Here is a 25,643-nt window from a genome sequence, read left to right on the forward strand (position 1 = left end):
AGTGACAAAAAAAGGCACAGGCACAACAGTGAAGGAAACTGGCCTGAGACAGAGCAAAGCCATAATTTAGGGTCTGCTAAGCAAAGGAACAGGGACAACGTGTCCTTTGGTGCGAGCAGTAATCAGGTCCAGGCAGCAAAGCTGCAGGTCCTGCTCACCCAGAGAGGAACAGATCATCAAGTCCTGCCAAAGCAATTCACCAGCACAGTCTTCTGAGACTGACACAGCCAGGCCAAATGTTGGCTTGGAGTGGGACCCTGGCACCACAAGAAAAGCTGAAGCACCCAAAAGAGACTGAGTAGATTGAGCTCTTCTCAGCCATATCCAGTTCTCTTATAGGACACTAGTCTCATCCCTTGTCTTTGATGTTATGAGTGGCTTGAGCAACACTCCCTGCTCCTAATGGGCTTTATCCACAATTTTTCTTTCTCTTGCCTTGGGGTTTGCTCCAAAGCACAGTGTATTCATTGATCTACTGCTGTAAGACAGACAGAGCCACCAGACAACATAAGAAAATAGGGTCCAGCGAGTTCCATCTCCCTCGAGTAAAGGTGGCCCAGTAGCATCTATTTACTGCAAGCAGAAATCTTGGATCACATTAACAAAATTAACAGTTGAACTTTAATTAGTTCAGCCAGAGCTGAATGCCATCAAGCCACGGCATGTAATGAGGTCCACTTCATTAACCACTGGCCATCACAGTGCATCCTTAGCCTTCCCTGATTAACCTTCCCTATTTAAGACAGGCTCACTTGCTGGGAGTAAGCAGGCCCAATTAAACCACCCTCATTTTAATAGATGTGTGATCTGGTGCCTTTCAGGAACCTTCACAGGACTAGCAGATGTGTTTCCTGGACACTTCATCCTCCTGCTGCCCACCATCTCTTGTTATGTCCCTCCCACCCTTCACATCATCTCACTCCTGCTAACAAGAAATTCTTTTCCCCTGCATTTTCTCTCAACTGTCAAACATCACATTTCCAACTCCCAATTTCTTTTTCCTGAGCCTCAGACCTTTCCCTCCCTTGCACTATTTGTTCAGAAAATTCTGACCCTCGTTGCTCCAAACAGACCACCCAAGGCTGGATGTGGCTCTGGCACACACTGCTTTCCTGCAGTCCTCATTTACAGGGCACTGGTGGTACAAGGAGCCTCAGCTGTGGGCCAGGACCCCTTTATGCCCAGCGCTGCACAAACACAGGTCAAAACATCAGTCCTGATCCCCCAACTATACACCTAGAGGGAAGCACACACAATAATGCAGTACCACACCACACCTGATATTACCTTTAGGACTCCAATAGCTTTACAAAAAGAGGTGGTTTTCATTGTTAGTAAACCGATGTAATTTATTTAGAAGCAGTCATTTATGTTTACTGGGCTATGAAAGAACAGGAAGTGTCTGGCATCCGCAGAGATTCAGATTGATCTCTGTCTCTTCTTGACAGGCAGCCAGTTTTGAGATCTATCTTGCCAGGCATACTAACACATTCACTTGCTGTGGAGACAGAACTTCATTAACTCCTGAGGAAAAGGGGAAAATCCCAACTATGAGCTCTTTAAAACTGATCAGGAATGAAGATGGATGGTAAGAGTTTAGAAACATTGCATAGGAGCAACTCTGTTGTCCTTTCAGTGGTCCTATCTCCAATCTCGCGTACACTTTTAAAGCAAAGTAAATGCCTAGACAAGAGGAGAATCACTGCACTGTAAATTTACACAACAGCAGATGAGATTAGAATCTCATCCAGACACTTTAAAGATATCATAACCACAGAAACGAGAAGTGTATTATTAACTATCACTTTTTACTATGTAGAACTAGAGCAAAGTTATTTGAAGCATAAAAAATTCTGGCGAAGGGCTGCCATATTTAATAAATCACTGAATCAATTATTCACTGTGAAAATCAATTACTTACTTCAAATGAGAATCTTATGAATAACCTCATGCCCTTTCATGCCATCTAAGAAAGTTATAGGGAAATTAGTCAGTAAAAAATGCCTCACTTATCTTTCATGTGCATTAAAAAGACCACACAAATACAGGGAAATTCTTCTCCACTGGAGCACTCTGCCAACAGAACAATCCAGAACTGCTTTAATGAAGTCAGTGTATTGCTGTGGATTTACACTGCAGTCAGAAGCAGAGTATGACCCATTGGGGCATCACTCATGATCAGTTATCCAGGCACAATTCAGAAGCAATTCTGTTCAGTTCACGCCATTTCTCAAATATGAAACCAGAATATAACCAGCCAACCACACAACCTGTTCTACAACGTGACCTACATTAAGTAACTACTCAAAGGAACACAAAGTGTATCTTCACAGGTCAGGAAATATTGCCATGAATCTCCACGGAGAGACTTTAAAGTGAATATTGCATGTCTTTGCAGCAGCTTCCCTCATTCCTGCTTTTAAAGGTTTGGTGATCCGTGACTATTTTCAGAAAAAGCAGCAAGTCCCAACGCAGTCTCCTCCCTCCCACCTACAAAACCAAACCACTCCAGGATCCCAGTGCAAAGTACTTACTGAGCTGTAGAGATATCCCTCAGCGTTCATGGCAACGTACAGACCTGCCTTCACCCCTTGGATTGCCACCACACGAAGACCCACAGGAATTAGATTGAAAAGGGCTGCGGAAGGAAGAGAAAAGCAAAGGTTACAGAGACATCACCCTGTGTGGTCACTGCTGCTTTTTGCCCCAGGGCCAGTCTACCCCATTCCTGACTCTTGCAAAAGATAGTAAACTAGAATCAAAACTCCTGCTTCCATCTACAGGAAAGGTCTTCAGCTGTGGGGCCAATGTTGAAAGCAAAATTTAAAAAGTACAGAATTTGGCTGCCTCCCAGAAGCTTTAACACACCCATCAGTCTGTTTGATCACTGCCTTTGCAGTGCCAAGGGCTCATACGTGCACTCAAGCTAGTGCATCTCATTGGCCTCCTGTGGGCCAGCTGAGCTGTGGTAACTGCACATGTACCCAGCTTTGCCCCTGGCAAACACAACAACACAACTTAGTTTATCTCGCTCTGAAACAGATTTTAGCCTAGTCACACTTTCTTGCATTTGCCATATGCTGTAAGAGCGTACAGACAGTGACCATGGCCAGCAGGATGCAAATTAACTTGACTATGTGTCTATCCCTGCGATCCCTGCTGCTAAAGGAATGAAGAAACTTGGGAAGAGACACGGCTCCACTCCAGGACCGGAGCACTGCTCGTCATTCAGTGGCAGCACTAGACAAGACAGAAGAGGACAAGACCTTTCAATACTCAATTATACTGCAATCTTTTTGATTAAAGCATTGCAACCACTTCCAATTAATTACTTTATTGCCCAATTCCAAGTAGACTCTGTATCTCATTGAAAGACTTTTCCCATGAGCATATACATTAATGTACAGTCAGGCTTCTGTTACATTTCTAACAGAATGTGCTCAAAGAGGAGAGGACTGTCACTGCTGATAGACTGAACGCTTAGGCATTAGCATGGTTTTGTTCTCACTGAGATTTGCAGGACAAGGGTATCCAGATGTTGCAGGACCCTTTGTGCTTCAGCTTACAAAAAGCTAACTAGACCTTGTCCCAGGTAGCTCAGGATATGGAAAGAGTGACATGGGTTGGGAAGCAGCAGAGGCACAGACACCATGGAAATGCTTCATTCAAGGTCTCTTCTCACACAGGTGCCCTGAAACAAGAATAATGTTTTCTGGTTCCCTAGTCATGAGGTCAGACTGCCCTTTCCACATTCATGAAGCATTTCTCATGGCTTTTTAAACACACTCTCTTGCAAAATGCCTGCTTCAAACTTCTCAAGAGCTTGGGGGTGTTCAAATTAGCCCAGGGGAAAACTGTTAATGGGAAGAGTGCAGAGAAAAGGCTGAGTGAGAAAGCATGCAGTGAAGCATTCCTGTTTTCCAGCTGACTATTAAGGCCATCATCCTCTAGCTGATGCATTTCGTAGATCATTTACAAAGTTTTATGCCTGACACATCACACTGGAACAAGCACAGCACAAAGGGGTCTTTGCATAACAGTTGTAGGTAAAACAGTCCTCACTGTGCCATCTCCCAGTTCTTTCCCTGGGAGATGAACCACTGCTAACTCAACATTAGCCCTGAAGCATAAAGCAGCTTTTACTGAAATGGCCTATTCAAAATGCTATAGCTCCTCAGGTCAGGCTAGTGTTAATCCTGTTACAATAAGAGAGTGAAGTCTGGCTCAGCATCAACCCCCTGCTCTGAGGAGACTGGTTAGATATGCACATGCCAGGTAATACATGGGTTTAACTCAACCATGAGATGTTTCCCAAGAACAACCCTGATGTACAGTATGTGAATTATTGCAGAGGGAAGGACAAAGAAGAAAAAATCATAGCAAACATGGAGAGAAAGGAGGAGGAAGAACTGAAACTGCAGCTTGATTCTTTCCTTGCAGGCAGTGTGCTTGTTCCAAAGTCACAGGAGTTGTACAATTTTAAGAGAAAAAACAAAGCTCAAGGGGTGTACAAAACGTAAAGGGAAACTGGTTGTTTGACCTAAAATCATTCTGGATTTGCTTAAAGGTCAGAGGTGGATACCTTTTTAGAAGTAAAACTTGAACAAAGGAGATAGAAAGCCACTGTGCTCAAGATAGCTAACATGTACCCTGGCTAAGCTGGTTTCAGGGCTGCCTCTAAAAAAAAGATTCATGAAATGTATTTTCCAATGAAGGCTCTTCTCTCTCAGAATTCCCAAGGAAGACTGGATGACTGCCCTCAGTGACCCACCTAAAAAGGAGGCACCTCAAGTCTCCTGAAAAGAAACATAGGGCCAGCCCCTTTTATTGCCTTTAAGCATCATATTCAGTAAAATCTCAAAGCATACGCTGAAGTCTCAAAGCTAGCACCTATATTTATGTGATTTTTGTAGGAGGACATTAACAGGTGTATATGGCAAATGAAGTCCAGCCTGGGTATTCGTCTGTGAGCACCTGAAGTTAAGGATGGTGCTACTCTGATACTGCCCCCAGATGAGACAAACACAACCCAGTGTAGCTACTCAGCCACAAACAGCTGCATTATAGCACAGTGCTACTGTTGAAAAACTCACTAACCAAGGCAAGCTTATATTTCCATCACTGTCTCACTACCATGAAGGTCTAAAATCCTCTGCAATTAGCAAATCTATTTATAAGCAATTCCCCTTCCCCACTTTTTCTCCCTACTGAAAAATGGAACATATTACTGCTAATAATGAAACAAAATGGGCATCATCATTCATTCCTTACAGCCAATTTGTCTTGCATAAAAAACTTGTGACAGACCATTCAAAGCATTCATTAGGCAGCGTGGTGATAATACCAGAATTAGTGGGTGAGAAGTTCCACTCAGAAGCACCCACAAGTCTCCAAATCTCTCTCTTTCCACCTAGACAGCTAAGGGAGCTAAGGAACAATCCTGCTGTGCTTTGTGTTACAGAAGCAAGATGACACTCATGTCTCAAGCTCCCTGGGACCCTGCTCCAGACCATGGTAGCAACAATCACAGCTGTTGGGCAATGCAGAGCATCTCCTGCAATATCCTGCAGAGGAGGTGGGTAAGCGGGCAGGGAAGCAGGAGGATATGCATCTGCCATAGGTAACTGAGAGCCAAAGAAGTTTTAGGAAGCAAATGTCTTCCTCTGTTAAAAAAGTGGTTTGAGTCAATCAATACTTTATAAAAATCAGACTTGTTTCTGCACTCAAATCTAGAAATATCTTTGAAGAAGCTGAGGTTTTTTGTTATCATGCTTTCAAATGAATATTTCATCTTGTTTTGGAACAGATTTCAAAGCTTTTAAGCTTTACTGTAAGAATGTAAAAATGTGCAGGGGAAACCCTCAATCAACCTTGAAAGCAAGATCTCACTTTTTGTCAGGAAAAAAAAAATCTGGTTTACATGAAACGGCAGATTTAGAGATAGGGAAGAGGTGGTAGAACATGACTGGCCACAAGGTGTGCTGATGTGAAAAAGAGAGAAAATTTAAGACATTTCTGAAACGCTCTACTGCAAATAGTAGATTTGATATGCCACCTGCAACTACATGCTGTTCTATTTAATGGGCAAAAAAGAAAAAAAAACGAATATTTCTGCCCATTTTCCTTCATTATGCCTTATTATTTTCAGCCATCAGTAGATTTACACCTGACCCTGTTTGCTGATGATACTCCTTTTAGCAAGCTCCAGTGCTAAACCCTTTGGCCACATGTATGTTGTTTGCTGTGATGTCAGTTTATCAGCTGCATAACACATTTTTAAAATCTGAAAAATACTTGGTTGTGGGTCTGGGCTAACTTCTTTACAGAAATGGAACAGTAAGGCAAGACATACCATATACAAGATGTGGACCAATACTCAGCTGATTTAAATAGCAGTAAAAGATAGGAGCTAAATTAATTTATACCAGGTGATTTGTTCTGGAGCAGGACAATCTTAAGGGTCTATTCACACCACAGTGATTCTATGATTTGTGCTGCATGCAAACAAGAACTAACAGAGGATGCAACACACAACAGCAACCTTGGTGCACCATGAGATGGGGAGGTTTAACATCCTGAGGGGAGTGAGGAAGGCTGCTAAGGTGATAAAGAGGCTGTGGTGCAACATATGAGAAGAAACAGAGGGAAACGGGTTTGCTTCGCTCAAGGAAGGGAAAGATAACACTGACAGAGACAGACTTTTCTTGGAGGAACACCATGAAGACAAGAGGCATTAGACAAAAGCCTCAGAAATAAATTATGACTGGGTATAAATAAAATTCTCTACAATGAGAATAATGCAGCACTGGAACCAGAGAGGTTATGAAACCATGAAATAGCTCATTCCTGGAGACATTTGAAATAACTAGACAAGGCTTTTGTGCAGCTGAAGATAACCCAGCTCTGGGTAGGAATGTTGGACTAAAGACTTCCAGAGGTTTCCCCAATCTTAACCTTTCTGTGTTTCTGGGTGGAAAGCCCCAAACAACATCCTAAATATGCAGGGCTGTTTCCACCTGGTCAGCATAGCTGACCTGTCCTTTAGATACTGTCCACTTGCTGAGGCTTTTCAGACATTCAGGAGGATTATGTTGGCAAATTAACAAGTGCATTTGCTCTCACAAAGAACAGGAGCTACCCTGTTCAGCCCAGGAAAGAGCAATAATGGTGCAAGCACTGAAAGCAGCAGTCAGTCGTGAAAGACCATTGGAGATCAACAGAGCTGGAAAGAAAAAATATTGCCTTAAATTCAGGATCATATATAACATTAAGAACACAAGCAAGAGCATCATACACCATGAAACTGCACTCTGATTAAAATAAAATTATTCAAATATACCAGTGCAAGTAGGCAGAGAATCTGTCTTCTTGCTTACATTAAGATGGCATGCCTTTAGCTGCATGGTATAAGGAACAGATGTCCCAAGCGCTGTTTAGCGGGAAGCTGGCTGGATGCCCATTCAAATGCCATTAGAACTTGGCTTCTGGGTTTTTTTCTTTAAGTGAGAGGAGGTGGAAAATAAATGCCACCAGCCTCTCAAGAACATACATAAAATGGGCACCAGATAATTAATTTTAAAATTGCTTAAATATTAGCAGTTCCTCTTACATAAATAACTGGATTTTTATTAGAACTTTTAATTGCATCAGACATATCTGAGGGACATGTCGTGTCTCACTTTAAACATTTATTTTGCCAGAGTAAACCAACCTAATGTATTACACAAAAATTAAGTTTCCTTTCATAATGGTAATTTGAATAATCAGTGTGTGGCTATAGAATGCAGAGCAATGTATGGAACATGGTGCTCAACACATATTTTAACTATGCTATGATGACTTCTGCATGGAGAATAGATGATCATCCAGGGTGCGAAGTATGCTGCTGTGGCCATCAAGATTGTTCTTCTCTGTCAGTGGACAAGAGTTAACCAACCCCTCTCCAGGGACAGGGAAATACTGCTCATCTAGTCTTTGATCGGTTTTGCCCTTGCACAGAGATAGAGCACAGTGGCTGGCCGGGAATCTTCTGGAGCCATATTTTAAAACAGAAAATATCAGCGAAGTAAATCTATAAGCTGTTCACTTAGACAAGTGAGTTTTGAGTTTTCTCTAGTCAGAAATTGAGATGCTTGGAGGAATAGAAAAAGAAGAAAGATAGTGTGCTTTAATTTGGCATTTCCAAAGTGAAAGATATGATTTTGATTTGAAGCTGTAACTGGAAGCTTCATATAATATAAAATGTTGGCTCAAACTGAAGATTTACAAAAGAGTGTGTGGTAAGAAAGCACATTCTTAAATTCATTTTCAGAAGCCAAATATCAGGTTGGATTTTTTCCCCCCTTTTGATATCTGTGAGATCACAGGATGGGGAATCCTTTGGCCTCAATCTTCACTCAAAAACTTCACTAAAATTTTCAACACAGCCCATGAATTTGAGCAAGTGGCTTGGCACACTTAACCTAGATGCCTCCTGTCCCACCAAGCTGCCAAGGCAAGGCTGCCATCTCATCAGATAAATTTACGCTCTAGAAGTGTCCTTCAGCCCATCTATTTCCAATGGAGATGACTGGGTAGAAGTGGCTCACAAGTACTCAGCACCTTGCCAAACTCACCTCTAACATTTCTACCAGGATACATAAATAAGAGATGTTCGGGCAACTGGGGCCCACCAGATGCAGCTTCTCTCATCCCCCACCAGCCTGAAATACTGCAGAACTGTTCTTACATTTTATTCTCCTCTGCTGTCTACCTAAATTCGTCTCTGCTTCCATTTAAGCCCATTACTTTGTTGTTCAGTTCTCACTGATAGATGAGGGTAATGAATCCCTGTCATCTCTAGTCGTTCTTCCCATGTCATTGACAAATAGGGCTCCAATGGGATTTTCTGCAGATTGAGAACACCCTATGTCTTCTTTCTTTAAGAAAAAACAGCTAATACGACCTAACACTGGGTCATTACTCACTCACTAAAGCCCATTGAACTAATCACATATATTGGTGTCTGCCTGAGAAAAATTACAATGCCAGACTCTCCTTTTAGGAAGATATCTGCTCAGTCTCTCATGAAGTAAAAGTGTGTGTGTGGAGGGCCACAGGTTCTCCTGCTCCCATGTAGATTAAAAGTTGTGTCATTACAATTTGTGGTACTTCATTTGTTCAACACCAGCATATGAAAAAAAGGGGACTAAAGCCTGACACATCTGCTACAGGCCAAGTTTCTGATGAATTAAGCCTTTTGGGTCATTTCACAAGGCCTTTGCCAGAATCCTGTAACTTTAGTCGCCATCTTCTCAAAGCTACTTTTTCACAAGCTGCTCTGCACACAGACCCCAGCCCTGAGCTGGCTGCAGTGCAACAGTCCCACCAAAGCACCCTGGCAACTTCTTGGGGATGGGGCAAGCACCATGGATGTGGGTCTGCAGCCACCTTGCACCCTTGTCCAAGCACACCTTCACAGGACAACACCCATGCCCTGCGATGTGTGCTGCATCACTGCAGAGACCTCTCACCCGCAGCCCAGCCCCTGCCTTCCTGAAAGAACGATGCCTTCAATCCAGCTTAGCGCTTCTTTGAGTTAGAACATAATTTGTCCCCAAATTAAGCAGGTTCCACCTTTCACAAATTACATGAAGTTTGTTTGAATCAGCCCTACCACACAGATTAACTTGTGTTCATCTCTAGTAAGGACTAGAAAGACACCTTTCATGCAGGACAGGCTAGATATTATGTCCCTTCAGCAGCAGCACAGGGAGCTTCAAACCAACTCAGAATGACCCAAATTGAGACTTAAGTCTTACTCTGTTGATGCAGTTTGTGGCGCCAAGTATCTGAGCTTATTACTGCCCTCTCAGAAACATCAATCTGATTATGAAATGAAGAGTGGTGTAGAAAATATTCTACACCTTTAACCTTTTGAGGAGCTTTGGTATTGACAAAACAACTTATTTTGCAAGAGAAATATTGGCTACTGCTTCACATTTGTTTAAACCAATATGGCCCCTGCACATGAGCATCAATTTTAAACCTATATGGCTTGCTGCACTTCACTATCCTTTGTTGAACAACATGAACCCAAATCCTTTGATTTGATACCTTCAACCTTGACACGAGCCTCAAAGCACTGGACTTTAGTGAACAGTTGTTTTTCTCCAGCCTGGAAATTCCCGATGTTGGCTTAATTTTTCAGGATAAAACAGTGAAAATTATTTCCTCCCCTTCTCCTTGGAGAGAGAATTCCCTGTATCCTTTACCCATGTGGTATGTGTATAAATATAATCCCCTTTCTCTTCTGGCAGCAATTCAAATCATGGGTTTTATTCTCCACCCCACCCAGATGGCAGTTACAGAATCGGGGCGGGAGGGAAGAAGATCGGAGAGGAAACATGAAATACAGGCAAGATTTAAAGGGGAAGGATAGATAGGAAAAATGTGCAGAAAACAGCTGGCTTCTTCCTAATTTGACCTTTTCAAAAATAAAGCTGCATAAGTGAGATCCACTAGGTGATGTATTTGACTGTAACTAGGCTGCAAAACAGGCTATTTTTTCTTACTGTAGTCACTGTTTTCATCCTTGGTCCCATCAATTGTACCATCTGGGTGCATCTGCAGGAAGTATTCCTGCTGGCTGAATAACCTTGTCACAATTCCTTTCAGCTGGGGTTCTGTAAAAAAATAATAATAATTATTATTAGATATACCGAATATGCAGCAAGTAGCAAGAGACAATTTGCTTGGCCCCCATTAAGTTCTAAGTAAACGTAGAAGTGCTTGGCAGATAAGACAGCTTTCTGAGATTCCTTTCAAGTGTGGTTGTAAAATATTCATATAAACATAGACACAGGCAAATAAAATGGAGACCAGGTGAGCAGGCAAAATGCAATCCATAGCTGGTACAGCAGAAAGTAACAGTTTTATGGAACATCGTTTTGCTGAAAGTTACCTACCAAATGAAAGTCTTTAGACACCTTATGTATTCTAAAGATGCCACTTGTTCAGAAGACTATTTGCCAGCAGTGTTGCAAAGAATTTGCTTATTGTTTCTTATGCTGCCTGTGAAGCCAACTAGTTTGCTTTTTGTATGGTTGATTCACTATTGTGCAGTTCCAGTTTTATGCCAATGAAATTCTAGTTAAATCAATAGTATTATAGTGGTGTAAAACCAAAGTAACTGAGTGCTGAATCAGGCTGCATTAGCCCAACCATGTGGGACTTGGGGAACAAAATCCTGAAATGAACAGATGCAAGACACCTCCAAAAATGACATCTGAAGCATTTACGAGCACCTTAAAACATCTGTTTCAAAATCCTGCATGTTCCTTCCTGCTAAAACACATCACATACTTTGGTACACGAGACTCACTCTTTGCTTCTACCAGGGTCCCTTCCCAGACCATGTACATCATGAGCCAGCCCAGGGGTTACCTATTGCCTCTGCAACATTTGTACCTGTGCTGAAGAAGAAAAGTAAATCACAAAAAAAAAAATGCAGAAACAATTTGAGCTCACATGACCGAGGTCTGCAGCATTACTGCCTGTCTCCCTGACGTCCAACTGATCAAACACAAATTAAGTGGTCAAAAATAAATTCACTTTTAATCATGTGAGTCTTACAGTCTGTCACAGGCACTGCTTCTGGAAGGCAAGCTAGCTGGCTGCACATGAGCAGACACCCTACCTGAATGGCAGAAACCCTCCTTGTGTGACAGGAGTTTGTAGTTTTATGTGACCACCCACCAAAAGTAAATAAGACAGACCTAGTTATTGCTGGCTCAATAGACAGGAAAAAAATCCCACACAGCATACCAAAACCTCGTCAGCCTCCTGTCTTCCATGCCTCTAGTGAGGCTGTTTAATAAGCCATAGTCCTTATGTAACTCTGGTCACGTTGCGTGTTAAGTGTTTCCATCAGGAATCCCATCTCTAATGCTTCTGCACCACCCTGCACAGCTCCCATCCCGAGCATCCACACAGGCAAAACCCTCTACAGCAAAAAGGGGTCCTGGATGCAGGTGCAAGAGTTTCAGCTTCAGCAACCCCTCCGCTGGCTGGAGGAGAGTCAGGTACTATTATGTAGCCACAAAAGCCACTGAATAAATCAGTATCAGCTGGTTTCTATGTTGCCTTAAAAAAGCAATTCATAGCAACAACAGTGCTGTAGACTGCAGGCAGGCTTTCTCCCAGCAAGACTCAGTGCTGGGACCTTCTGGTAAATACGTACAATTGTACTGGCAATCTACTAAGAGCTAGCATTGGTCAAGCCGATATATATCAAATTGAGACTTAGACTGAGCCAAGTATTTTGCTTTCTTAGCAAAATTAAATATCTATTTTGTTGAATGTAGGATCTTAACTTGTTTTCTAACAAGCACATCAAAACTGGAGTAAATGAAAAGCTGTATTCTCAGGCACAGATGACTGCACCACCCTCCTCAAGCCAGTACCCTTCCTCTCTTATCTAACAGCACAATACTTAAGGCACTATCTGATAGGAGACCTATGACTGAGTCCCTAAAAGAGTCTTAGCCTCATTTTTACTCTCTACTTAAATTCTAATGTTTAAGTACTTCACATAAAATGGAAGAGCAGTAGAGATTTAGAAGATGTTCCTGCAGCCTGATGCTGTGTACTGGGGAAGGGGGGAGATCTTGTCTTAAAGCCTCTCAGGAATAAGAAGAGGGCAGATACAAAATAATTCTGACCTTTTCCCCTTTCTTGGAAAGATGATTTAGCTGCTACAGAATAGAAAGCCCATTTCCTTTGGGGTGCAGACTACACTTCAATCATGCAAATCATTTTGGATTAACATGAAAACTTCTCCCACTTTCACTACATAGGCTATCAAGTATAGTACAAATCTGATATGAAGCTCCTAATGGTGAGCATTTTTAGAGTTTATCAGAACAGCAGCCAAAATCCCCTGAAGGTCCCACCACATCTTTGCTATAGATGCAAACGCCATTGCACCAGAAGGCTCACTGTCACCAGAGTAAAACAAGATAAAGCCCCAGGGTCACTTTTTGTAACTGATCTGACATAGACACATGGCCAAGTCTGATTCGAGCTTTAACAACTGCCCTCCTTATAATCCCAGGCTTTTCCGAGTCAATGCCTGCCTAGGGTCAGGCTGGAGGAGAAATCTTATCTTACATGTACTTTTTTTTTTTTGACTTGACCTCATCTTAATGAAGTTTGAGGCTCATGCCCAAACTCAAAGGGAATGGAGAGCTCTCAGCCACACACAAAACCACCACATTCCTCCTGGCCCTAACACAGCCTGACAGCAGCAGTATTCCTGTCTCTCCTTACTGCACAGATCCTCTGCTGCAGGAGCATCCCTGCTCCGCAGACTCAATTAGAAACAGCATCAGCAAACAAATGCCTTTTCCAGACATCAAAGAGTCAGAAAGCACTTTGGAAACATACAGATCTCTCTTTCCCTGGTTTCCACATTTTCTTGGGTCTCTCTCTAAGAAGCACTGGTGAGCAGCTGCACCTTTAGGTACCTACCTGAACTGAATACAAAAGCTGGTCAGAGACATGCACAGCCAACACTGAGTTCTCTCCTCTAGCACAGGGCACAGCCCAGGAGGCTTGGGGAGTTTCTTGGGCAGTAGGTGATTTGTCTCACATAGTACAGGTGTCTCTACACCTGAACTGGGCTCCCTTTGCACCCCAAAAATCAACAGACAAGCCAGGCCAGGTCCATAGGGTCCTGAAACCACCTGCATCTCTCTACTGATTGCAAAGGAATCAGCTTGAACAGAAGCAGCTACGCTGGTGACAACAGCCAGCAGAGTAGCTGCTTCCCACCAGGGAACCTCCTGTCTCATGTCTGGGCACAAAGCAGGACATTGAGATTTGTCATTTCTACAGCAAGTGGTGTGGCTGGGAGGCCTACAGACAAAATTTTAGGTGAAGGCAGTTTCTAACAGAGAACAAAGATCTACCCATCTTTTCCTCCCCAAGCTCACTATAAAGTTATTACCTGAAGATGGAACTGTATAATCACAGGACAGGATTTTTCCTGCTAGCCCAGAGGCAAAATTTAACACACAACTTTTAAGGGACATGTCATATCATATATTTTAACAACACTACTTTCCACCTCCAGAGAAATTTTATCCATCTTCCAGCATTGCTATCCATTATGCTGCAGCAATCGTGCTGAAAACCTCAGTTTGTAGAAAAATCTCAAAACCAGCAGGTCAGCTTGTCAATTAAGGATGGTGGAAGATGCTTATAAGTCTGAACAGAAGGCAGAAAGACAGACTGAGAACTTTTCCTAGTTTTGCAATTAAAAAAACAACCATTCCCAGCAGGCAATACTCCCAACAGGCAATAGTCACAGTGCTTATTGGAGCACTGAGGAAAAAAAAAATAAATAAAATAGAACCCTACAACCTTGATACTTTTGTTTAAAGTTCCCTCAATGATACTGTTCCAGGCTATAATCAATAAGAGAAAGAGGCAAACCATTTAAAACAGAAGACAAAAATGCAGCACAGGTAAGCATAAGCCCTGCCATGAGCACTTTCTTTCTATAATTCACAAAATTTACCAGGAATCAAACTCAATCCTACTTTCTAACCTCATCTGTGCATAGCAAGGGGAACTTAAATCTTGTTGCTCTTAAAAGAGCAATACTGCACAACACACCTGGGATAAACCTATTCCTCCCACTCAGGCTCCTCCATACACTCTATTTTGCTGGAGGAGCAGATTTCCCTGAAAAAAAATGGAACTCCACTAATATGGACAAGATTTCAGCACCAATTTACCGTCTCCCTAAAGTCAAACACTTCAGAATGGATTTAAGAAAGAAGTTATAACTGCCTTGATCCCAAAGTACCAGCTAAGCACAAGAGATTTCCACACAGTATGCATTCCCAGCACAGACCCCATGCTATTAGGATCCCCATACAATATACAAAAGGATAATTCTACCCTTATTTTATAAGCAAGGCTGTTATACTTTAGGATGCTTACGTTAAAGATCCTGTTCTGGTTGCTCACACACAGCTGTCCAGGGCTCAGGGCTGTTGCAGAAAGCTCAGTGGACTCTCTCTCTGTATGCAGATGCAACAAGCTGAAATCCTTCATATGTGGCGCTCCCAGGAGATGCAGGAAAAGATCATGCCCAGGAAGCATCCCCAGTGGAGAGCAGACCAATAAGAGTAACAGGGAGTAAAAGCTAAGCCACAGCTCTGTTCCTGATCTGCAGCATCTGCCAGACTACAGGCTCTTCCTAGGGTGAAGACATAGTTCTCAGATGATAACCCTTCTCAGAACAGTCATCCAGCAACCAACTCACTGCACATCCCCTGAAGGACATCCTGCTTGCTCTCCCTTCAACAGGACAAAATCAGCTGCTCTGCCTGCCCTGCTTTTAAGTTTCTGAGCCCTTTGACACAGCTGAGGCCAACTAAATCATGATCTGATTGCTAATCTCCTTGTCTCTGCTTAAATCGTAATGTGATGCTGTCATTATTCATTTCAGCTGTTCTGTTGCTGAATCTTAAAGTCATCTCAGTTCAGCATCAGCTGCTGTGTGTCCTGCCTTATTGTACAGCTATACAGTGATTTTCTCTCTCCTGGGGCTTGCCAAGGACATGATAGTTGCAGGGTGCTCACACACACTTTGCTTGATCTCTAGGGATATGCTCACAGAAGGCCAGGGGATCAGATACAAATCAGCTGCTCTACAGAGTCACATCCCTCACCCTCAAATCAGAGGCCTTGCTGAAGGTATTTGCTGCGTGCTATGGGGAAAAGAGCAAGAGCTCTGGCAAAAACGCTTCCTATCAGAAGTACTGATGGCTCTTTAGTGATCTTTTATTTTAGTTCTGCTATTTAAGGTGAATATGGAACTCACCTCATTAACTGGAAAATGGAGAACATACAAGCAGAATAACTCCCCTTAAGGTGGAGAGGATCCCTGAAGTTATGCACCAATGCTGCATTTAGCAAAGCCTCATTGAGGGCACTAACTCTCATTTATTCCCATCAGCACAGCAGCAGCACAAACACAATGTGGCCACGTGCAGCAGCCTAAACCCCTGGGCACAGAACCCTACGCTCTATCAAGCACTGTAGGGTAGCTCAATTCAATCCAAACCTTGGGCTCTGGAGGACCAAGGAATAAGGCACAACACTGATTTCAGGCTGAGACTCTATTGTGGAAGGTAGTCTGCCGTGGCCTCATTTCTTGCAATTCACAGAACACCACTTATTACAGCAATACAATGACCTGAGTCGGCAGCAAGCCAGACCCTGCTTTGCCTTGAGCTGGGAAATCTAACAGGACTCAACAAGACCCTACTAACAGAAGTCACCTTAATCTGAACTCTCCAAGTTAATGGCAGGGATCTCAGATAGGGTTTTCAATGATATCTTGAAAAGATGAAGAGCTTAGTGACCTTTCAGGGATTAGAGCCACTGGCTCCAAGGATTCTCATAGCAATGCTCTGGTCAGCAGGCAAGCCTTCACTTGAGGTTGTTGGTGCAGAACTGCTTTTAAATCCATTCCAGAAGTTACTGTGCTGGGTGCCAGAGGTGCTCTGTGTTGGTTATAGCATAAACTCTGAAGCTCTTGGGGTTATTGTTCTCTGCACAACAGACTGTCAAAAAACAGAGGACTCTGCTAGCTTAGACAGCAAGCAGCCATTTTATATTCAGCAACCTGCAACAAGGTAGAAGGTACCTGCTGCGTGATTTTGACAGCAGACTCGCTCGTTAGTTTGCTCTCTCTTTCTGCAGCAGGACACAGTCTGACAACACCTCAGCCTGGGCTTAGCACAGCAAGGCTGTCAGAGATGCCAGAGGCAGGATCCCCAAACAGCCCTTCTGGTTCCTGCTAATAACATTGGTCTGGTAAGGGAAGAGTCTCCAGCCCTGATCTGAGCCATGGCTGGGCACACTGCTGACTCTCTTCTGTGTCTGTGCAACAGTTTTGCTGAGGATGTGACTGCAAATATGGGACCTGGAATACCTCTCAGGAGCATATTTCGCATAAATGTTCTTTAAACATTTGTTTATTGCAATTAAACATTTTAGCCTGGAATTTACACATTTCATTATTCTTATTTTCCCCCATTCAGGCTGCAGCTGTCATAATGGGAGGCTGATTTATGACTCACCCAACCAGCACTCAAATCCTTAACGCACCAAAACCAGCATTCAAGTCAGAGCGTAAACTGCTCCTAATTTACTTAGATTAACTCCGCGTTTAAAGTACCACTGCAGAAACCACAGTTCCTCCCCTGAAAATGATGGGTTCCAGAATACTCGGTAAGCCAAATACACCAAACACATGCAGACAGAGAAGGGCAATGAAATCCCTCCTCTGGAAGTACAGTATTAATGAAGGCGTCTATTAACTTGGCACGAAAATGCATCAGTGAGCTCCATGCAGATTACTATGGTGACAGGCACTGCCACAGAACTCAGGGAAAAAGAAAAGATGAAAAGCTGAGGGAGAAAATTGTTGGGGATTTTTCCCAGCCAGGAACTGCTAAATTCCCCAGGGTGTTCGGAGTTACAATGAGGTGGCTGTCTCCAATTAAATGCATTACTGTCAGCATAAGTTTAATAGCTCAACTCACTACAACGATTCACTGAACCCACCCAAACTGGGAAGCTCAGGAATAAGAGTATTTGCAGCTGCACCAGGAGCTGCTGCCCTTGAAGGTCAAGGGTGTGTTTCCCCTGGCTGAACGCTGCGCCCAACTCTTCCAAGCTGTGACACGGTGGAGCGTGAGGCTTTAGCAAACGCTGTGCACGGGTGTCTGTGACTGCACTTGCAGTGACTCATGCACGGAGTGGGTCAAAGCCTCCTGAGCCACACAAGGGGATCCTGGAGGATGCTCCAGCTGCATCGCTCAGGTGCGGACGCAGGAAATCCTGCCGCAAAGTGCTGAGCATTCTCTGCTCCTACAGGAGTCAGTGAGTGCAGAAAAGCACACAGGCGGAGGCAAGGAGGACATTTCCCAGCCCCACAAAATGTTTGCCACAGCTTCTGTAGCAAAACTCAGCAAAATTGGAGCAGAAGGACATGCTCTGCCTTGAGGAAGCCTACAAGCAGGTGGCCTGGACAGACTGGGCAATGCAGGCTGTAGCATCTCCAGGAAGAGGCAGGGACAGGGCAAATGGACTGCAGAGCCGAGAGAGGTGAGCAGCTTAGGGGGCACTGGCATTTGGATGCTTCCTCAGGCTGCCTGCACAGAGGCCGCATCACGGTGGGCAAGGGCAGCTGCCCAAGCATTAGGAGGGGCCCACTAGCAAAGCTCAGCATCCAGCCTTGCCTTGCAAAGCTGCCACAAACCACTCCAGTTTAGATACAACCATTCAGCCTAACACACGGGCACATCACCCAGCCTGTGAGTAGGATGGAGAGATGTAAACAGACTGATGATGCTAAGATTTATTCCCAAGGTCTGTGACTCTGTGTGTACCAAACAGTTGATCCCAGCTCCTTTACCGATGATGCAGAATAAAGGCCATGCCCAGCTCCAGTTCAACATGATTACAGGGTTAGTGTCACCCTCCAATTACAGGGAATTTATTTTGAGAAGAAAATGACTCTCAGACAATAGGGCTGCATAGCACACTCGTGTATTTACTCATCTCAAGTGCAAATTTCCACCCAGGGCTACTAACTACAGAGAGACAACTGGTGTTTCCAGGATGCATTACATGAAATAACAGGCTGTGCTGACAGGGATGGCCTCTGCATTTGAAGGAGAAGCTTCCGAAAATGACATTTCCCTAACTCAGAGCGATGACAGGCTCAAGCTGATGACAGCACCCATCAAAGCAATTGCCTCCTGTCACTGTCAGTGAGTCACTAGAGCAGAATGGCACTTTGTAGGCAAAAAGAGCATCCAGAGAAGTTATTTCCTTTCCTGTGCTGATGCCTGTAAGGAGGAATAGTAATTAGCCCTCCAACACTGAGCACAGCTGCCTGCACCCTCCACCAAGAAACAGACATGTGAAGCTCTGCACTACAACTGCTTTGCTCTTACAAAGAGGAGTCCCTCCAGGGAAGTCTTATTTCTCAGTTGTAGAGTAGGTGAAAAGGATGGGGTTGCATGGCACTGGCATTTATGCAGGCCCTCCCGTATCCAGTGAATCAGCTGTACACAGATATTAATAAAAGTCTGAGGTAAAGAGTAGAGACAGGAGTCATACAAAGCAATGAAAATATGAGACAGAACTTGAGACCACTGCTACATGTGTCTCACAGACCATCCTCTTCCTAGGAGCCTATGGATGTTAGGACTTGGAGAAGTCACCCTGCGGAGTATGAGCAGGGGAAGCTATACAAAAACTTCATCTCATTAACAGGGAAAAAAAAAAAAAGGAGATCTGAAAAGAGCACAAGTGTTGATTTTTTCTTTTGAGACAATGTTTTGTTTGGAAATCTAATGAAAAAAAGAGATGTTAAAAGAGTTGAACATGAAGGCCAAAGTTTAATTTTGAGTAGAATGAAATATTGCATTGGATCTGAATCCCCTCCTCCCCAGAAACTTCTTTTATTTGACCAGAGAGCTAAAAAATCAATTATTCATACAGCCACACTCCTGGGTTTGTCTTTGCCTCCTCCAGGACATGGTTTGTGTTGCTCTGTTGATCCACTGTGTTTTACCCACAGCCAAAATTTCAAAACATTTCACTTTAAAGAGCAGTCTTCTATACCTGTATTGACTTGAGCTCCAATGAGGACAGAACTAAAGCCTGACAGAAATGAAAATCATGAAGGAGAGATATAGGGCTGTTCCAGAATTTATGCAGGGTGAGCTTTTTCAGGTAAGGGAATTAAAAAAGTGAGAAGTTTAATGGGAAAGACGTCATAGCTACAGCTCCTAAGCTGTCATTTTCTAGCACAGTCAATGCCTTGGCTACTGAAGGTTAAAGCATACTCATAAGTATGGATAGCAGAGCATGCAAAATATATTATTTATTTTGAGGAACACCCTGCAATTATTCCTGACATATTGTGTAATTAGCCAAGATTACAGCATATTCACCCAGAGCGAAACAGAGGATAGCATAAATATTATGTGTGAGCCCACAATCACAGAGCGCATTTCACTTGGGTGCAAACGTGACCACATGAACCAACCACGCGGTTCATGGCAGCTTCTCCCTGGCTCCCATGGGCCGCACCAGCTCCCAAGTGGGCATCCACAAAGGGGAAACATCAGGAGTAAAATCCACATTTTCTCCATGCCAGTTTGAGTGCTACAGGAAGATTTAGCAAATGGTTATCCCTGTCCTGCAGAGCATTTGGGTTCAGGGATGATTGAGCCCAGAGCTCACACTGGCAAAGAAAGTGACCCAGCTCTGCTGTCCCCAAGGGCAGTGGGAAGGCAGGCTTGGAGAATGATGCCCAGAGATGCTGCTTGTGGGGCTTTTCTGCCTGGAGCTGGCAGGAGGGAGAAATGGAAAAGGAGCCCTGCCCTCTCCCCACACCTGCAGCACCTCTCACCCTACAAACAGATGGAGGAGGAGAGGGTTTCCTATAGGGCCACATGTCACCCAGCTGCAACCCCAGGGGTTGTCTGATGGGTCAGAAATCCTGGGCAACCTTGTGGCAGCCCTTTGCTGCTTGTATGGTTAGGAAGGTTGTGTTACGTTTTGATGACTCCAGTGTGCAACATAAAACTTTTTCACTGTGAATTAATCAGATTTCTTCCCATTTTTCTACAAAGATTTAGGTTAGATACTGGGAAATTCCTTCTACTTAGAATTGCTCCATGGGAGGGTGTAAAAAACAGATTAAAGAAAAGCCTGTCTGCGGAATGTATGTCTGGTGTCAGTACGTCTGGTGTCAGTGCAGGGATGTGGTTGGACTAGTCAACCTTAGCAGTTAGTCTAGGAGACTACAACTCGGTGACATTTCCACACCTCTGCACCCCAGGTTTGTTGAAAGGCTCCACGACACCGTCCCCAGCTCCCCTCACCTTGAAGGTGCCCCACACAAGGCACCAGATCACTAACAGTCCTCGCACAGGCAGAGCAGACGATGCCTGTGCTGTTCACGCCTGCCACAGCCCTGTGATTTGTGCTGTTCTCAGATGCTACATCTCTCTGCTTCCCCCCACCAATCCAACACACCTGAAATACCACAGAAACACTGAGAAGCCCATCACATAAACAAAACACTCCATGGAAACAGCTATATCGTTCTTGCACCCTGTTCCACATGCCTGGGAAAATAAATTAATTAAAATAGAAAATGGAGAGAACATCTTATCAACAAGCACTGAGCAGAAATTAATCACTTAAGATGCTATCGGTCTTGGGCAGGTTACCTGGTGCTACCAACAACAGCCCATAGAAGAGCCCTAGGAAATCACCAGGTAAAATTTGGGTCTCAGTGTCACTCTGCAAGCATTCAATAACATCAGGCAATAATGCAATAATGTCCCCTTTTGGGCTTTCTCATGCACTCCCTCAGCATTTTTCCAAAGGGATGAGAGGTGTGGAACTTTATTTAACAGATAATCAGCCTGTGATGTGGAAAAATTAAAGCTTGAGTCAGTCAAGCCTGTATTGTAAGAACTTTTTGCTTTTTGCACCAATGTAGCTTCAGCCTGCCTGTAGAAGTTTACAAGCATTTTTTGACCCAAAATTATGATGTTACTGAATTTCAACAAATCTTATGCAACACCTAAATGCATAAAGAAAATGTGTAGCATGTGCCACTCAGGTTTGAAACAACATTACAGTTCAAATACCAAGATCATGCTAAAAAGGGCCAAAACCCACCATGTGACTCAAAGTTCTTTCCTTTTGATTTGTGAAAATACACCTTATTTTTTTTTTTAACCTGCAGATTTTAATTTCCCATCTGACCCAGAAGTTTCCTTGAACCTAATGAAAACACAGTGTGAGAAATTCATCATTTTCCTCATTCCAGCTAAGCTCTGTTTTAAACCAGGATGGTGTTTCATGTTTCATATCTCACTACAAACACCTTGTTCCTGATGCTGGGTGACCCTCAGAACTCCAGGGAGACAGGAAGGTTCACTGGCCGCTCCGTTGCTCTCTCAGAGCTGTAAACAGCGAGCTCCCTCCCCAGGGATGCGTGTGCTCAGGATGACACAGAGCAGATGGAGCAAAACCAGAAAATCTGCCTTTCCAATAGGTCTCCAAATGCAGCTCCAGCTCCCGCAGCTGCCCAGGAGCCACTCACTGCCTGGGGGTTCAGGGTGAAGGAGCTCTCAAACCTCACCTCGTGGTTCCTAATCATTCAGGAGCTGCTATTAGGCTCTAGCTCTAAAACCTGACATTTATTTAATGGAAATAAAAGCTGTGTTTTTGAAGAAACAGAAAGCAAAACAGTAGAAGAAACATTCAGGGAAGTGGAGAAGGTAGGAGTGGCACAGAAGGAAATAAAATAAAAGCGAAACCAAATGTTTATAAATTTTTAAATAACGATACTGTGTGTTAGGCAGCAGGCAGATCCTATACTGAAGAGCATAAAAACAAATTATAAAAAGCCAGTAGAGCACTGGTAGTTACTCCACACACTCTGACAGCCCTTTTAGCCACCGTCACAGAAAATCCCCACAAGAGCATGATGTCGGTCACCAGAGGATGCCTGCACGAAGGGCTGCAGATCGATACTGGAGGCGGTGGGTGCAGGCAGCCAGCAGCTCAGACCTGATATGGTTACAGGAGCTGTGCCAGGGAAAGGACCAGCTCCGGAGCAGGTGGCCAGCATGTGATCCCTCCATCTCCTGCAGCCCCACAGCTCCCAGGTCCCCAAGGAGCACCCTCAGGAATAGCAGGTGCTTCCCAACTCCGAGCTGGCCTCTGGAAGCCAAAACCACCCTGTTATTTTGCTAATTTGTACTGCTTTTTAATTTTCTGGAAGATGTGTACTGGCTTAACTTGCAGCAGTCCCATAATGCTTGACCTTTTGCAAACAGTTTTGCTTTGGGGAATGAAGGAATATATTTATTTGGCAGTTAAGGCAATATGGGTGGCAACTGCTAAGCAAAGAAACTGTGCAGCCAGCAAAGGGAGGGGACTGCAAACTATGCTGTTCTAGATAAATATCAATTAAGTGAGCATGTTCTATTAACCTCAAGACCTGGCTCTTTTCTTCCTTTGTTTTGATTCAAAATGCTTAAATATTTCAAGAAAGGAACATTTCAGGCTTTTCTAATCTTCAGCATGATCGCAATCAGCTTTCAGCTGGGAAAGTAGAACAAGTAAGAGAATTAGATTGCCTCTCTGTGGATATTTTGCCAGTTCACAGCATGCAGCTGTCCACTGGATATAATACATCCCCTGAACAGAGCACGCTGCTGGAGGGAAGGCGAGACAGGAGAGCCACGGGGAGAGAGCTCTGCACAGTGCACTCCATAGGTGCTGCAATGGGATGCGGGAGCATCTCTGTGCTCTCGGTCATTGTAGCTGCTGTATCTAGCCCTGGATCTTCATCCTCAAATCCAGCCCCTGCCATTGGAAGCAATCAGCCATTTCATATCTCCCCTTTTCTGACATCCATGAATGGAGTCAAGCACTCCAAATGTGAAATATCACACTGAAAAGGCCCCAGAAAGAAAGATGGGGAGCGCAGGCAGGCACAGCATCACCGCTCCCCTTTCACCACAGCTGCCCATCTTCTGGCCAGAGAAATGCCACAGGTCCCCAGCTCTTTGGGAACATGATGGTGCCAAGGACCATTCAAAATAGAGTTCATCCTTGTGCACAGTAACACTGAAGGAGAAGGGAGCACTGATGCAAAGCAGAATCTGAAGGAGGTGGCCCTGGGACAAAATCCCCCCTTCCTCCCACATACAACTTCACGTACAACAGATGCACATGCTGCTGAGCAGAGAGAGGAGCTGCTAACCTTCCCCCTTGACCTGAGCCAAGGTCTGCAAAAGGGGTCTGCACAAGAGCTCAATACTCCTCCAAAATCAGAGCTCTGCCAGGAGCAGCACAACCCCGTACAGCATCTCCTTAGCAGGACCCCAGGAACAGCGGCACAGTCACTGGGGGAAAGGGACAAACCCAAAGCCATGGAGCAGATGCAGGAACAGAGCTGCGAAGCCCCATTCCACAATGACACTGTTTCCAGCAATAGCCCTTATCTCGCAGCCCAACACACTCCATGGGAAAAGAGCAGAGAGCAGAAATGCCCAGACTCACTGCTCATAGCCAGCCTTCCCCACCACACCAGCAACCAGCCAGCAGCTCAGCCCTGAGGACAAGAAGGGCTCAGGCCACCACCCTGCCTCCAAGCCTGAGGCTTTGTCCCTCTGTCACCTTTAGCCAGGATATCTTGGAATGCACAGAGGACAGCAGAGGTGTCTGACAGGTGTCAGGGGATATCCAGCTGAATTTTCTCAGCAGCTGTGGCAGCTCCATCAGGATTTCAGAGAGCCCCAGTTCAGTACTTGGAATAAGCACACAGATACTTATCTGTGCTGCAGCACGGGGGCTGGAAAAGCCAGCGTGGTCTGCCTGAATGGTAAATACCACAGACGTGTTCCACAGCTCTCTTGAAAGCTGCTTTCTGGTTTACCATTTAAAAAATGTGTTGTAGCTGCTATTTTCAGAGCCAGTACTGTCAGGAAGCTGTAGCCCTGCTACCGTGCTGCAAAACCTCAGCATCCACATTGACTCCCCTCAAAGCATAAACCTTCCCTTTAAAAGTATTTTATTCCAGGAGCCTATGGTAGCAGTGTTCGCTGGGTGAGGGGCACAAAGTGTGTCCATGGTTCTATTACAGCTTTTAATAGGGATGCAAAATAAAACCAGCCTCCGGAAAGGGTAAGTTATTTCAGGATTCTGCTACTTGTCAGAACAGGGTAAATGTAAAACAATAGGTGTAGCAGTTTGCTTTATGCTCAGAAAGGATAATGTATTAATATGAAGAAGATTGTGTTATTTAGGGAATAGAGATAATCCATGTATTAAACAAGAGAACAGAGTATAAAGATACCATTTCCCTGATAGAATGCAGTGCAAACAGCCTGAGTACTGGGTAGATGATTTTAGTACAAGTCACTTCACAAGAGACTTCCAACAGCAAGGCACAATAATAATGCAGCCATGGCAATGATGCTACAATAGCGCACAGAACATATGGAAATGTATGTATGTTTAAATATTAGTTCCTTGGAGTTGCTTTCCCTGACCCGCTCTCTTCAGTACTCTTGTTCACTTTCTGCCAAGCCATGGAGCTTGCAAATACAAAAGGGACCTCAATCTCTTACATATTTTGCCTGTTAAAATTCCTACTTTGATTTTAATAATAATAAATCACAGCTTGGCTTCAACTGTGCAGGAGTAGGAAATTCCCAGGAATAATATGCACATGACTTTTCAGAGGGATGGATCAAATGAAACGAATGCCAGAGGAACAGAATAAATGCCCACCTGGCCAATGTGCTATCTGGCAGTTAATGGTGTGCCCACTTGGGGAGGGGAAAGAAAGCAGATAAGCCCAAGTGAATTTGCACTTGCTCCTCAACATAGTGAGACTCAGGATCGTGATTGTCCCTCAAAGGAGTGAGATTCATACAACCTCTTCAGCTCCTGTGCAGCCCTGCTCTCCACACTGATCGAGTCAAACAGTCGAAGTTTTTTTGGTAATAGATATCTGTTAAATTATGTGGTAT

General features: G+C 44.0%; 1 protein-coding gene across 1 annotated transcript in view; it reads right to left on the reverse strand.

The window, feature by feature from the left end:
- FGF12 (fibroblast growth factor 12) overlaps window positions 1-25,643 on the reverse strand; it is a gene marked incomplete at its 5' end in the record, with an annotated part of 95,315 nt that overhangs the window by 63,639 nt on the left and 6,033 nt on the right. Inside the window, 2 exons of the mRNA XM_080349773.1 lie at window positions 2,535-2,638; window positions 10,554-10,664. Coding sequence (XP_080205899.1) covers window positions 2,535-2,638; window positions 10,554-10,664 — 215 coding nt within the window. The remainder of the gene's footprint in view (window positions 1-2,534; window positions 2,639-10,553; window positions 10,665-25,643) is intronic.

The sequence above is a fragment of the Nesoenas mayeri genome (genome assembly GCF_963082525.1).
Source record: "Nesoenas mayeri genome assembly, chromosome: 9".
NCBI lineage: Eukaryota > Metazoa > Chordata > Aves > Columbiformes > Columbidae > Nesoenas > Nesoenas mayeri.